Source organism: Nannospalax galili, unplaced genomic scaffold, assembly GCF_000622305.1.
Source record: "Nannospalax galili isolate Female #2095 unplaced genomic scaffold, S.galili_v1.0 scaffold1311, whole genome shotgun sequence".
NCBI classification, from domain to species: Eukaryota; Metazoa; Chordata; class Mammalia; order Rodentia; family Spalacidae; genus Nannospalax; species Nannospalax galili.
In genome coordinates, this window is record NW_008329527.1 from 392,782 (window position 1) to 406,951 (window position 14,170).

Consider the following 14,170-nt stretch of genomic DNA (forward strand, 5'->3'; position numbering starts at 1 on the left):
CTCTACAGTCAGGCCTGCTCCCAAAAACATTACAGTGGTAACGGGCACAGACCTGGTATTGCCCTGCCACCTTTCATCCAACTTGGCCCATGCCCACTGGACCTTCAGAGGCCGGGACCTGCCTTTGGAACAACCTGGCTCCTTCCTCTATGATACAGGACTTCAGGCCCTGGTAGTGGTGGCTGCCCAGTCCCGCCACGCGGGGGCCTACCACTGCTTTTCAGAGGAGCAGGGAGCACAGCTGACCGCAGAAAGCTACCTGGTTACTGTTGTGGCAGGCCCTTCAGTGACCCTGGAGGCCCGGGCCCCCTTGGAAAACCTGGGGCTGGTTTGGCTAGCTGTGGTGGCCCTAGGGGCCGTGTGCCTGGTGCTGCTGCTGCTGGTTCTGTCACTGCGTCGTCGTCTGCGAGAAGAGTTGGAAAAAGGTGCCAAGGCAGCTGAGAGAACCCTGGTGTACCCCCTCGAGCTTCCCAAGGAACCAGCCAGCCCCCCCTTCCGTCCTGGGCCTGAAACAGATGAGAAACTTTGGGATCCTGTTGGCTACTACTACTCAGATGGCTCCCTCAAGATTGTGCCTGGACACGCCCGGTGCCAGCCTGGGGGTGGTCCCCCATCTCCACCACCTGGCATTCCTGGCCAGCCCCTGCCTTCTCCAACTCGGCTTCACCTGGGGGGTGGGCGGAACTCAAATGCCAATGGTTATGTGCGCTTACAACTAGGAGGGGAGGACGGAGGAGGGCTTGGGCATCCGCTACCAGAGCTTGCTGATGAACTGAGACGTAAACTACAGCAGCGTCAGCCACTGCCAGACTCCAACCCCGAGGAGTCCTCAGTATGAGGGGAACCCCCCCCACCACATCGGCAGGGGATGCATGGGAGGTGCACTCCTACTTTTGCACAGGCACCAGCTACCTCAGGGACATGGCACGGGCACCTGTTCTGCCTGGGATGGACACTGCCCAGCACTTGCCCCGCCATGAGGACCTGCTCAGCATGGGCACTGCCACTTGGTGTGGCTCACCAGGGCATCAGCCTCACAGGAGGTTTTACCCTCCTCTGTGAATCTTAGACATGTGAGACCCCAGCAGCCAAAACTTTGCAAGGCAAAAGTTTCAAGATGTGTGTGTGTGTGTGTGTGTGTGTGTGTGTGTGTGTGTGTGTGTGAGAGAGAGAGAGAGAGAGAGAGATAACCTTCCTGTCTGTCCAGTCTTCCCTTGGCCTGGGGTCCTCCTGGTGAGTCTTTGGAGCTATGAAGGGGAAGGGGGTTTGTACCACTTTGCCTCTCCTACCCCCCATCTGTCCCAAGTGAATTTGGGGCAAGGATGTACATATGGGGGTGGGAGGGACAGGGTGCTGTACCCCTTTAGGGAGAGTGCAGGGCTCAGTGGTGGGCCCAGTCCTGCTCCTAGGCTAGGGCTGTGAATGTTTTCAGGGTGGGGGGAGGGAGATGGAGCCCCTGTGTGGGGGTAAGGGCGGGCAGGGACTCCCACTTGGCCCCCTGGGTTCAGTGGTATTTTGTACTTGTGCTCTTCTGGACAGGGCTGGGAAAGGTGTGGGGGGAGGGAAGGGAGAAGGTGAACATGCTGTGGATACTGGCATAGCCTCTCCCAGCTCTAAGGGCTCCTAACAGTGTAACTTATTGTGTCCCCACATATTTATTTGTTGTAAATATTTGAGTATTTTTATATTGACAAATAAAATGGAGAAAATGAAACTTAACCTGTAGTACAGATAAAGCATTTGGACTAAAACCCAAATGTTTAGGTTGTACCAACAAGGGAACCATCCTTTAGGTTGGCCAAGGATGGACTTCGTCCCCCTACCCCAATAGGGTTGCATGCCTGCCTGTGCCCCTCTCTGAAGGGGACAGCCCAGACTCAATGTTTTCCCACAGTGGTGCCTGTGGGGCTGGGAACAAGACCAGGGATACATCCCCTTGGGAGCCAGTCTTGGCTTCTGGCCACCAAAGTCAGGGCATTGGGGGAAGAGGAGGAGAAAGGGGTTTGTCTTACCAGAATGGGAGCAGGGAGTGGAGGGGGCTGAAGGAGGGGACTTCCTGGAAATTGCTTAAGGTTGTGTGACTGACTGGTTGTATGAGATGGGAAGAGACTACTTACAGCCTTCTGCGCTCCACGAATGCTAGTGTCCAGTGCCCCATCTGTGTAGAGAAGAACCGGTCCCTAGTGCCACCCAGCGAGTTCCAAACCCTTGTTCTAGTGAGGGAGTGGCACAGGACCAGATGTTACTGGGGAAAACAACAGGGCCAGCCTGAATTGATTTCTGAGTGTCCTAGATGGGAGTTGCCGGGCAATGGAGTTACAAAAAAAAATAGGGGGAAAAAAAAACCTATGTTTAAAGTAGGTTTACGATTTTGTTTTGTAGCCTCATTCGATGCTATTGTTGGCCGCAGGTTAGACACGCCTGGTTTAGTCGAATCTAACCCATGCCCTGGGACAAAGACCATGACAGTTGAGGGCTCCCCTTACACAATTGCAGCTTGAGCTGGCTGCTGCCCTGCTTTCCCCGAGTGTGGGTCAGACCTGAGTGCGCTACCCCTAGCTCAGATGTCAGCCCTTGTTGATGTTGGCAACTAGAGCCCATTGCGGGTGCAGAGGGTTCAGTACAAAAGCGGCCACTTGCCCTCTGGCCGCTTGTTTCCTACTGGATTGTTGAAGGATGGGGGGCAGGGTGTCCAAGGCCTTCCTGGCGGTCACTGCGCCGCCCACGGATGGCCTGGACCTGGGATGACGCTGCGAAGAGAAGGGAAGGGCCCTTGTCCACGCCCGGAGGCCCCAGGCCCTGGGGAGCCCTGTGGGTACAGGGCCGTAACGGGAAGGGCCGACGGGAAGGCCTCGGTTCTGGAGAACGCAACTTAGACTCCGCTTGCTAGGCCAGACCTCACAGCCACCCCGCGCCGGGCCTCCCGCGCTTAGCTAGCCTCGAGCGCCCTCTCGCGGTGGCGGAGGAGTGAGGCTCGTCCCAGCAAGCCCCGCCCGCCCCTGCTATTGGTTGTTGGGCTACAGTGTAAGAGTCAGATTGGTTCGCTCAGGGGAGGAGGCGGGACTCAGACCAACTACTGAAGCCGAGTGGTCAGACTGGGACAGCTGGGCGGGCGCTCCGGCGGGGCGGCAGGGCGGCCAGGCGTCTGGCTGGCAGTGATGGCGGCGTCGCAGCCCCACGGGGACTGTTCCTGTTGCTCACACCCTGGTGCTGTATCCGTGGTGCAGCAGACGCTGGAGGAGATGGACTTCGAGAGGGGTGAGACAGCCACGCGGCGGGCACTTCCCAGGCTCCGCCATGGACGCGGGCCGCAGGAGGAGGCAGGGAGCCGAGCCCGGCGCTTCGGGACTTGATGCGGGAGGGTGGGCTGCCAACCGCGGGCGGGAACCCAGCGGGGCCTGGGTCAGCCACCCTAGCGCGCGCGCGCAGACGGGGAAACGGAGGCATTGGTTTCCGAACTGGATCTGAAGATGAACACAGCTTGGAGACACAAGCCTGCTCAGGTGTCAGAGGGGCCAGGAGCAGAATCTGCAGGTTGTGGATTCTGCTGGAAGGTCAGGGTTGCTGACCCTTGTGTGAGTGCACGTGCTTTAGAAAGGACAAGCTGGAAGCAGGTGACTTCATCTTTACATGCGGAGCCCAGCAATGTAACTTTTGCCCCAGATCATACAGAGATTTTGCTGCCAGGAAGGAAGGCTAGGGGTTCCAGGGTCCCTTTTCTCTGTGCTTGGAACCGCTGTGCTTCTTGCCACGTTGTCTCTGCTCACAGTCAGCTTTATGTAGCCATAGCAACGCTGTCAGCTGTTATGGGGCAGGCACTGCACATACACTTGTCCATTGCCTTTGAAATGGTTCCCGCACCTGCTTGCTTCCTGCACTTCTGCCATTCTCTGCCTTAAGGAAATAGGACTTCCCATTTCCTCTCATGGCCTCTTTGGAAGACTGTAAATAAGATCGTTTCATTTCCTATTGCTTTTAGAATACAGCCAAATTCCCTGTTGTAGCCTACAAAGCTCTGTTTCCATACCTTCGTTCGAGTAACCATCCCTGTGTTTCCTTTGGGCTTCTCTGTATGCAAGACCTTTGCCTGCCTGATTAAGTCCGTCCATTGCGTTTGCTGTCCAGTTTCCTTAGAGTCAGCTTCCTGCAAACTGCAGGCTAACTCAAGCCTTTTCCTTCAGATCTCAGCTTTATGACTTTTCTCCAGCGATATCTTCTTAGAACATTCTGGAGTTCTCAACTGGGGCTGGTTATGCCCCATAAGGGTCGTTGGCAATGTCTAGAGACATTTAAAAAAATATATTTTCTTTCTTTTTTTTTTTTTTATGTGTATGAGTGTATTGCCTGCATGTATGTGAGTGCACCCGTGTAGTGCAATGCCTGTGGAGGACAGAAGAGGCTGTTGGATCTCCTGGAACTGGAGTTAGGGACAGTTGTTAGTTGCCATGTGGGTGCTGGGATTCGAACCTGGGTCTTCTGCAAGAACAAACAGTGTTCTTAATCACTGAGCCATCTCTCCAGCCCCTAGAGACATTTTTTTTTTTTTTTTTTAATGTCACAGTTATCCTGCCATGCATGGGACAGCTCCCTACAACAAAAAAGGACCTGGCCCCAAATGTCAGCAGTATTACGGCCAGGAAGGAAACTGTCATAGTCAAAGCTGGACCCTCTAGATTACTGTGATACCTGAGTACCATGTTCCCATTAAAGCAGTTTGGATTGACTCTAAGGCTGAGGCAAGAAGACTACAAATTTGAGGCTAGTGTGAGCCACACTGTATAGTGAGACACTGTCAAACAAACAACCCCCCCCAAAAACCAAACCCAGAAACAAATAAAAAGCAGTTTGTACCATCTGATACTATTTTGTCTGCCTATTCATTTATTATTTCCCACACATGATAAAGATACTTTATTTTGTGATTTTTTTTTCTTCACATTACATTGTTTTTAAATTTTGATTTATTTATTTTGGTGATTGGCTTTGTTTTTGAAATAAGGTCACATGTAGCCCAGGCTGGCCTCAAATTTGTTATGTACCCAAGAATGACCTTGAACTCCTGATCTCCCTGCCTCTGCCTCCCAAGTGCTGGAATTACTACAGGCATACACTACCACCCTGCTTCATTTTTTTTTTCTACAGTTTATTTTTTTTCCAGAAAAATTCTAGGATGACAGTTTTGTTTTGTTTTTTTCATTCAATACTTTAGGAATGTTATTTATCTGCTTGTACCAGCTACAACTTAATCTTAAAATTAATCTTAATCTTTTAATCTGCTGATAATCCGATTATTGTTTTATTTCTTTTTTTTTTTTTTTTCTTTTGAGACAGGGTCTGAATACTGTGTAGCCCAAGCTGGCCTGGTATTACCAGGTAGATCATCCAGGCCTTGAATTCATGGCTGTCTCCCTACCTCAGACTTTTGAGAGCTGAGATGACAGACATGAGCCACCATGCTCAGATAATTATTTTTAACAAGTGATGATCTTTTTTTCACAAATTTTAAATGTTTTTCTTGATTTGTTTTTATTAATCCTCCTTGAAGTTTAATGTGATTCTTCTTCAGATTACTTCTCTTTTATTTCTGTATAATTCTGATTTATTTATTTATTTATTTATTTATTTATTTAACCTTTTTGAGATAGTCTCCCTGTAACTCCAGCTGTCCTGGCACTCACTATGTAGACCAGGCTGGCCTTGAACTCATAGCTATCCACCTGCCTCTGCACCACCACGCCCAGCTTCCGTATAATTCTTATATCTCTTCAAACAGTATCTCTCCCCCGATATACCCACCACCCATCTGTCTGTCACTCCTAGAAATAGGTACTTTCTGGGCTGGAGAGATGGCTCAGTGGTTAACAACATTGGCTGTGCGTGCAGAAGACCTGGGTTTGTATCCCAGCACCCACATGGCAGCTGTCAACTGTCCGTAACTCCAATCTCAGGGGATCCAACAGCGTCTTCTGTCCTCCAAGGGCATTGTATGACACGGTGCACCTACCTACATGCAGGCAATACACACATACACATAAAAAATATTAAAAAAAAGAAATATGTACTTTCTGTCTTCTAAGTTTCTTTACCTCTTTCCACATTTTTCTCATTATTTTGTGCTGCATTCCAAGTTGACTGGAATTCTGAGTGGACTGCAAACCACAAATTCTATCTTCAGCTGGGTCTGTAATATTGTACAACCTATTCATTGTTTTATTTCAGTCATTTTACTTAAAAATCTTTTATTATGTTTATTTATTTGGCGTGGGATGTGGAGGTCAGAGGACAACTTTCTGGAGTTGATTCTCTCCTTCCATCATGTGGGTCCTGGGGATCTAACTAAGGTCATCACGCTTGGTGGCAGGTACTTTGACCTGCTGAGCCATCCACCAGCACTTCGATGGCATTTTGAGGCATGCTTTTTCCTATTTGCATGTGTTGGCTGTGGATGGTTTCCTGTTTGACAGCTTTTAGTCTTTGCGCTTACCAAGGGGATCCTCCTTTGTGGGAGATTCTCACACTGCCTTGTCTGGAAGCATCTTTTTTTTTTTTTTTTCCTTCTGCCTGGCCCAGAGTTCACTTGTCTGGATTGGCTTTTTGTTTTTTTGTTTTTTAAGGTTATTTGTTTTGTGTGTATATGGGCACACATACCACAGTGTGCATTGTGCATATAGAGATCAGAGGACAACTTACAGGAGTCAGTTCTCCTTCCACCATGTGGGTCCTAGGGATTCAATTCAGGCCATCAGACTTGTGGCAAGTGCCTCTCTCACTGGCCCCTGGATCAGCTTTTATGACAGATCCAGATTTTAAGTTTCTTAGTGTGAGATTTTTGCCCCCTGGGGGTAAGAAATGCAGCTATACTCAGGCTTCTGAGCTGCATAGCTCAGGGGATCTGATTTTTCAGGTTTCTTTATCCTTTACACATCTTTTGGAATGGTGTCTCTTCTGTTTCTTTATGTTTCTACTTACATTGTTATCAGAGAGGCCATTGCTGCCCACTGCTTATAACCATTTCCCAATCGTACTAGTACCACCTGAGTACTTTTTAAATATACATAAGTATGCATAAAACATATGGATTATATATTAGTTACTTTTGTGTTGTTGTTATAAAATACCATGCCCAGACCTTAAAGAAAAAAGTGTCTGTTTTGACTTCTGGTTCTAGAGGGACAGAGTCCATCATGGCAGGGGAGGCATGGCATGGTGGCAGGAGCAGGAAGCTGGCTGATCACATTTCTGTCCACACACAGGAAGGAGAGAGAGAGACAGAGAGAGAGAGAGAACAAGCACAAGAAGTGCATCAGGGCTATAAACCCTCAAAGCCTGCCCCCAATGACAGACTTCCTCCAGTAAGGTTCTACCTCCTAAAGGCTTCATAGCCTCTCTAAACAGTATCACTAACCATAAACTGGTTAGTTGACCAAGTGTTCAAATACAAGAGCCCATGGGGGACATACCTTATTCAATATTCAAACCACAAGTTATATATAAAATATAGCTTATATATAAATGTATAACATATAGAAGACAAACATACATTTGTGTGTGTGTGTCTGTGTGTGTGTGTGTGTGTGTTTGGCTAGCCTGAATTGCACTTCGTAGACTAGACCAGGCTGGCCTTGGCCTCGAACTCAGAGATCTACCTGCCTCTGTCTCCCAAGTGCTGGGACTAAAGGTGTGTACCAACATGCCCAACCCGTATATTTTTATTCTCATCAGATCCCCAGTGCCTACAACAGTCAAAGTACATAATAAATACAAGTTGAATATCCCTTATCCCAAATGAGACTAAAATAGTTTGGAGTTTTTTTTCCCCCAGATTTTGGAATATTTGCATATACATGCTAAGATATCTTGGGGACAGGACCCAAGTCTAAACACGAAGATCATTTATGGGTTTTCTTTGTTTTTGAGACAGTCTCACTGTGTAGCCTTGGCTGGCCTGGAATTTGCTGTGCAGATCAGGCTCACCTCAAACTCACAGAGATTAGCCTCTGCCTCCCAAGTACTGGGATTAAAGACAAGTGCCACCACGCCTGGCCATTTATGTTTTCTATGTACCCTTTAATTTTAGTGTTCTTCATGCACCTGTATTTTCATTACAACCTATCACATCCTCAAAAGTCGGGTGTGGAATTGTTCACTTGTAGCATCACATCAGCTCTCACAAAATTTCAGATTTTGGAGCATTTCAGACTTTAGATTTCTGGATTAGAGATGCTATTCTGTATCCAGTAAATGCTGCTTAATGAATGAAATGGTTGGGCATGGGCAGCTTGCTTCCTACCTCCCTTCTTCATGCCCAGAGCCACACATATAGCCTTTAGCTAGCACACACACCATACCCCTCTCAGTCACTGGCACCAAGGCCCCTGAGGTGTATGCCCAGTTTGAGTGTCTTTCGGTTCTGCAGCTTTAGGGCCTCTTACCACATTGGCTGTGGTTTTAACTTTGTTTCTGGCACTTGGTGATTTCCTTACTTAAGAATTTGACTTTACATCCACACATTTTTAACGTTTGTTTGATTGAGACAGGGTCTTACTCTAGCCCAGGCTGGCCTCATGAGAACTCATGTGCTTCTTTCCTCAGCCTCCTGAGTGGTGGATCTCAGGTATGCACCACCATGTCCAGCTGTATTTGCATGTCTAAGTGGGAGGAAGGGGTTTTTGTACTTGCCCTATCCTACTCCTGACTAGGCAAGCCCTTTTCTGTCCTGTTCCCAGCTATGTCACCAGCACTGAGAACAATTCTTGGCACAGAGGAAGGATTCAATTGGCATTTGTTGAATAAACAAGTACTCTCTAACTTATAGATGTGACAACTTCAGTTGAGAGGTAGAAGGACTGGACAGATGACTCAGTGGTTAAAAGCACTGACCTTGCAGAGGACCCAGGTTCAGTTCCCAGCACCCACAAGGTGGCTCATAACTGGCTGTAACTCCAGTTCCAGGGAATCCAACACCCTCTTGCCTCTACAGGCAGTGGGCATGCACGTGGTGTGTATACATACTTGCAGAAACTCACATATACATAGAATAAAATCTTTTTTTTTAAAGGTAGAAGAAATCGTGTTTTAATAAATGTCATTGTGGGGATGGAGAGATGGCTCAGGGTTAAGAGCACTGGCTGCTCTTGCAGTGGACCCAGGTTCAGTTCCTAGCACCCACATGGCAGCTAACAAATGTCTGTAAGTAATTTCAGTTCCAGGGGATTGGATGCCCTCTTCTGACCTTCACGGACATTGCACGACTCGGGTGCACTCACATACATGCAGGCAATACACTCATACACATAAAATAATAATAAATAAAATATTAAAAAAAATAAAAATGTCACCATGTAGCATGGCTTAGTGGTTTGGCTGGCTTTCTGCAGGAATCTGGTCGGCAGCCCTGAATGGAGACCTGGGCCGAGTGAAGTATTTCATCCAGAAGCCCACAGACCCTAGTCAGCCTGACTCCGCAGGATACACCGCATTGGTGAGCTGGGACAAACAAAGGCTGTGAAAGGAGGAAAGCTTTAACTCTGGGTTACCCCGTTTCTGAAGAGGGCTTGGTTTTTACCTTGTTTTTCCCTCTTTTCTTCCAGCAAAGTAGTTTTTTATCTGGTTGGTTCTTGTTCTGTTTGTTGTTTTATATTTTATTGTGGGTGTGTGTGGGGGTGTTGCGTATGTGTGTGGGCATGTACATACCACAGTAAACATGTGGAGGTCAGAGGACAACTTTTGGGAATAATTTCGCTCTTTCCACCATGTGAGTTCTGGGGCTCAAACTCAGGCATCAGGCTTCTCTGCAAGCATCTATCTACCTGCTGAGCCATCTCACTGTCCCTTGTTTTTTAAGCAAGGTTTCACTGTAGGCCAGGCTGGCCTTGAAGCCATGATCTTCCCATTTTTACCTCCTGAGTGCTGAGATTATGGACATCTGCCACCATGCCTCACTTTAATGTTTGTTGTTTTGTATTTGAGATAGTCAAACTTGCTGTATAAACAAGGATGACCTTGAACTTTTGATCCTCCTGCCTCCTGCCAAGTGTTATGATTACAGACACAAGCTGGTGCAATCTTGCCTGGTTTACGCAGTGCTGGGGATTGAACTGAGAGCTTTGTGCATGCCAGGCAAGCATCCTACTAAATGAGTTACATTCCCAGCACCAAAGTTTTTCTCTCTTTGTGGGTTTAATTTTTTTTTTTTTTTTTTTTGCATCATGTATACCCTGGTATTTGAATTAGTAAAAGAGCTTCACATCCATTACTTAATTTCATTTTTATGACAGTCCTGACAGGAGTGTTTATCTGCCTTTTCCAGTTGAAGACACTGATGGTAAGAGTGAAGCAGCTTGCCCAGGCCAGGAAGTTGCTGTAGGTTGCCTCTAAGATGACGTCAGGCCTCAAGATGATGCCAGGCCTCTTGCTGTGGAGTCAGTGTTCCCACTATCCCGTTGTCTTTGTCACCTGCCAGAGTTCTGCTGTCTGACCTCAGTCTCTGCCTCCTGCAGCACTATGCCAGTCGCAATGGGCACTATGCTGTCTGCCAATTTCTGCTGGAAAGTGGAGCAAAGTGTGATGCCCAGACCCGTGGGGGTGCCACGGCTTTGCACCGAGCCAGCTACTGTGGGCACACGGAAATTGCACGGCTACTGCTCTTGCACGGGTCCAACCCCCAGCTGGTAGATGATGATGGCATGACCAGTCTGCATAAGGTATATCCCTGTTCCCCTTGTGAAACTTTCTGTTCCTTAAAATTATGATCTTGCTGTGACAAAATCTTAACAAAAGTTGTATGTGTTACATTTCACACTTGGAGTAGTTTGACCAAGAGCGGGCCCAATCTGTTCTGACTTCAGAGGTGTTTTCTCAGATGTCTGTTCTATTCTTCCTTTTAACAAACGGCTTCCTCTATTTTTTGTTTGTTGGTTTTGTAGCCCCAGCCAGCCTGGAACTCTGTATGTAGACCAGGCTGGCCTCAAACTCACAGAGATCTACCTGCCTCTGCCTCCCAAGTGCTGAGATTAAAGGTGTGCACCACCACACCTGGCTATCCTCTCATTGTGAACAGCATGTCAAGCATGGTATGATAAAGGTACAAACAGTCTTGGTAACAGTTTTACAAAGGAAGAAACTTTATCTGACCTACTGACTCAGAATAGCACACAAACCCACAGAAAGATGCCATTGACCTATGCCCTTATGTGCTTGCAACATTTGTTGGGGAGATGTTGCTTTAAATTGTGTAACTGTCATGTACACAGGGATTGTTCTGAGTCAAGGGCATAACTGAGTCAGGATAGGGAACATAGTATAAGATTAGAGCTATGTCTCAAGCTAATCTTGTAAGAATTAATGACATCGGGATTCCAAATCATTGTGGGACTGATTACGTTGTCTTGTTTTAGAAGGAATACATAGTTGTAAATGTTCCCAAAACATATGATTAACCTTGGTTTACAAGGTTATGTAAAATTTCAATTTGTAAGGGCGTGTTACAAAGAATCTTTCCCATATTCCCAAGTCATTTCCACAAAAAGTAACTCAAGGAAGGGTTTAATTTTGTCTTAGAGTTTAGGTGGGGGATACAGTGCATCCCTGAGGGAAGGCATGGCAGTAGGACGGAGGGACAGGAACAGCATGGTATTGGTAATTTTTTTTAACGTTTATTTTTTGTGTATGTGCATGTGTGTGTGTGTGTGCATGTTCATATGTGCACACACTCATGCCATCATGCAGAGGTCAGAGAACAACTTGAGGGAGTCATTTTCTCTACAATGTAGGTCTTAGGGATCAAACTCAGGTTGTCAAGTTTGGTGGCAAATGCCCTCATCTGCTGAGCCACCTCACTGGCTCTCATTGTATCTGTAGTTGGGAAGAGCAATGGATGCTGGTGCTCAACTCAGTTTGTTATTTTTCTTCACCCAGGACCCCAACCCTTGTGATGCCAACCATGATCAGGGTGGGTCTTCCCCCTCAGTTAAATCTTTCTAGAAGTGCCCTCACACCCAGAGATGTGTCTCTCTCTTAGGTGATTCTAAATCCATGTAGTTGACAGTCAAGGTTACCCATCACAATGATTATTGTAGAAAACAGAAAATACAGGAAAGAAAATAAAAATCACCTGGAAGCTCAGTGCTCACATATCATCACTTTAGGGTTAATGTGTAATTTTCTAGCCTTCTTCCTCTGTGTGTAAATTAGTTCCCTTTCTCTTAGTGGTGTGTTATGAAAGCTTACCCATGTAATTAGCTTTCTGAAACTTGAGCTATTCCTGCCTATCCCTACAACCCTATCCTTATGACTTTATAGGTCATAGATAGACTGATCTTTTCCTTAAGTCTTCTAGGCCTTTCCTCCAGGCATCTGCTTTACCAACTGCTTGTGCATCTTTTTTTTTTGCAGTGCAGGGGATTGCTAGGCAAAGCACTTACCACTGAGCTATATCCCCAGCCCACTTATGCATCTTGGGTGATTTATGCATATGTGTAGCATATGTGTATAAGTAAAGAGTTCTTTCTTACTCTCACCCTGATTTTCCAATAGTGCAGTGGGTTTAAAAAGAGTTCTCAGGGCTGGAGTTAAGTCACAGGATAGATATTTACAGAAGCACACTGCAGGGCTGGGGAGATGGTTCAGAAGTTAAGATCACTGGCTGTTCTTATAGATGACCTGAGTTCAAATCCCAGCACCCACATGGCAGCTAAGAACTGTCTGTAACTCTAGTTCCAGGGGATCCAATGGCCTCTCTGTCCTCCATGAGCATTGCATGACTCAGATGCACCTACATACATACAGGCAATACACTCATACACATAAAAAAATAAATTATTTAATTAAAAAAAAAGTTTTCAGCCGGGCGTGGTGGCGCATGCCTGTAGTCCCAGCACTTGGGAGGCAGAGGCAGGCGGATCTCTGTGAGTTCGAGGCCATCCTGGTCTATATAGTGAGTTCCAGGACAGCTGGGGCTACAGGGAAACCTTGCTTCAAAAAAGACACATACACACACACACACAAAAAAAAACCAAAAAAAACCTCATCAAGCCCTACCCTCCCTGGGAACCCCCAAAGGCTGACTTCTTCCAAGTCTGGTGCCAGCCTACAAGGCCTTCTGAGTTCAGCTCTTGCCAGTCTCTGTATTCTGTTTGTTTGTTTGTTTGTTTATTTATTTAAAATCAGATTTATTTAAGAATTTCCAACAATGACAACTTTTTTAGGAGAGGGGGTCTCACTGTGTACCCCTGGAACTCACAGAGATTCTCTTGCCTCTGCCTCCTGAGTGCTGAGATTAAAGGTGTGCGCTACCATGTCTGACTTAACAACAGTAACTCTTACAAAAAACATCCAAGCATAGGACACAGAACTATAGCAAATATTAAAAAATAATTAAAACGTTTTTAAATTTTGTTTATTTAAAAAAATTTTTTAAAATTTATTTTTATTTTATGTGTATGCATGTATTGCCAGCATGTAGGTAAGTGCACCCATGTCATGCAATGCCTGCGGAGGTCAGAAGAGGCTGTCAGATACCTTGGGACTGGAGTTATGGACAATTGTTAGCTGCTATGTGGGTGCTGGGATATGAACCCGGGTCTTCTGCAAGAACAAGCAGTGTTTTTAACTGCTGAGCCATCTCTCCAGCCCTAGTTTTGTTTATTTTATGTATATGACTTTGTTGCCTGCATATAACTTTACCAATGCATGCAATATCCACAGAGGCCAGAAGAGGGCATCAGATCCCCTGGAACTGGAGTTATGGATAATTGTTAGCCACTATGTGAGTGCCAGAATTAAAGGTGTGCACCACCACACCTGGCTCTCAAAAAAATTTTTTTACTTTTTTTAGAAGAAGCATATCATTACAGCTTTAATATGCTCAATAACAGTTTCCAGAGCAAAGATACAGCTCTTTCAAAAGTGGCTATAAAATTTTTAGGTTCGCTGTTGAGTTAATACAGTTATACAATATTGAACTCAGTAGAAGCCCTGTAAGACATAAAATTGAATGAGTTTTTAACCTTTTAAAAGGATCTCTAGGACCGGGCGTGGTGGCACACGCCTTTAATTCCAGCACTTGGGAAGCAGAGGCAGGCAGAAGGCCAGCCTGGTCTACATAGCCTGGTCTACATAGCAAGTTCCAGGCTAGCTGAGATTACAGGGAGACCCTTTCTCAAAAAGAAAA

The 14,170-nt window shown here is 46.5% G+C and overlaps 2 protein-coding genes across 11 annotated transcripts in view; both read left to right on the top strand.

The window, feature by feature from the left end:
- Sema4c (semaphorin 4C) overlaps nt 1–1,719 on the top strand; it is a 162,430-nt gene extending 160,711 nt beyond the window's left edge. For all 9 annotated transcript variants that reach the window (XM_017799351.2, XM_008837935.3, XM_008837925.3 and 6 more), the window contains exon 15: nt 9–1,719. In XM_017799351.2, the coding sequence (XP_017654840.1) occupies nt 9–838 (830 nt within the window). In that variant the 3' untranslated portion in view covers nt 839–1,719. The remainder of the gene's footprint in view (nt 1–8) is intronic.
- Nucleotides 1,720–3,111: 1,392 nt separating this feature from the next.
- Nucleotides 3,112–14,170, top strand: part of Ankrd39 (ankyrin repeat domain 39) — a 22,571-nt gene continuing 11,512 nt past the window's right edge. The window contains exons 1-4 of one of the 2 annotated variants that reach the window (XM_029565980.1): nt 3,112–3,258; nt 9,378–9,481; nt 10,310–10,324; nt 10,500–10,703. In XM_029565980.1, coding sequence (XP_029421840.1) covers nt 3,159–3,258; nt 9,378–9,481; nt 10,310–10,324; nt 10,500–10,703 — 423 coding nt within the window. In that variant the 5' untranslated portion in view covers nt 3,112–3,158. The remainder of the gene's footprint in view (nt 3,259–9,377; nt 9,482–10,309; nt 10,325–10,499; nt 10,704–14,170) is intronic. The other variant, XM_008837992.3, reaches the window with a different exon arrangement.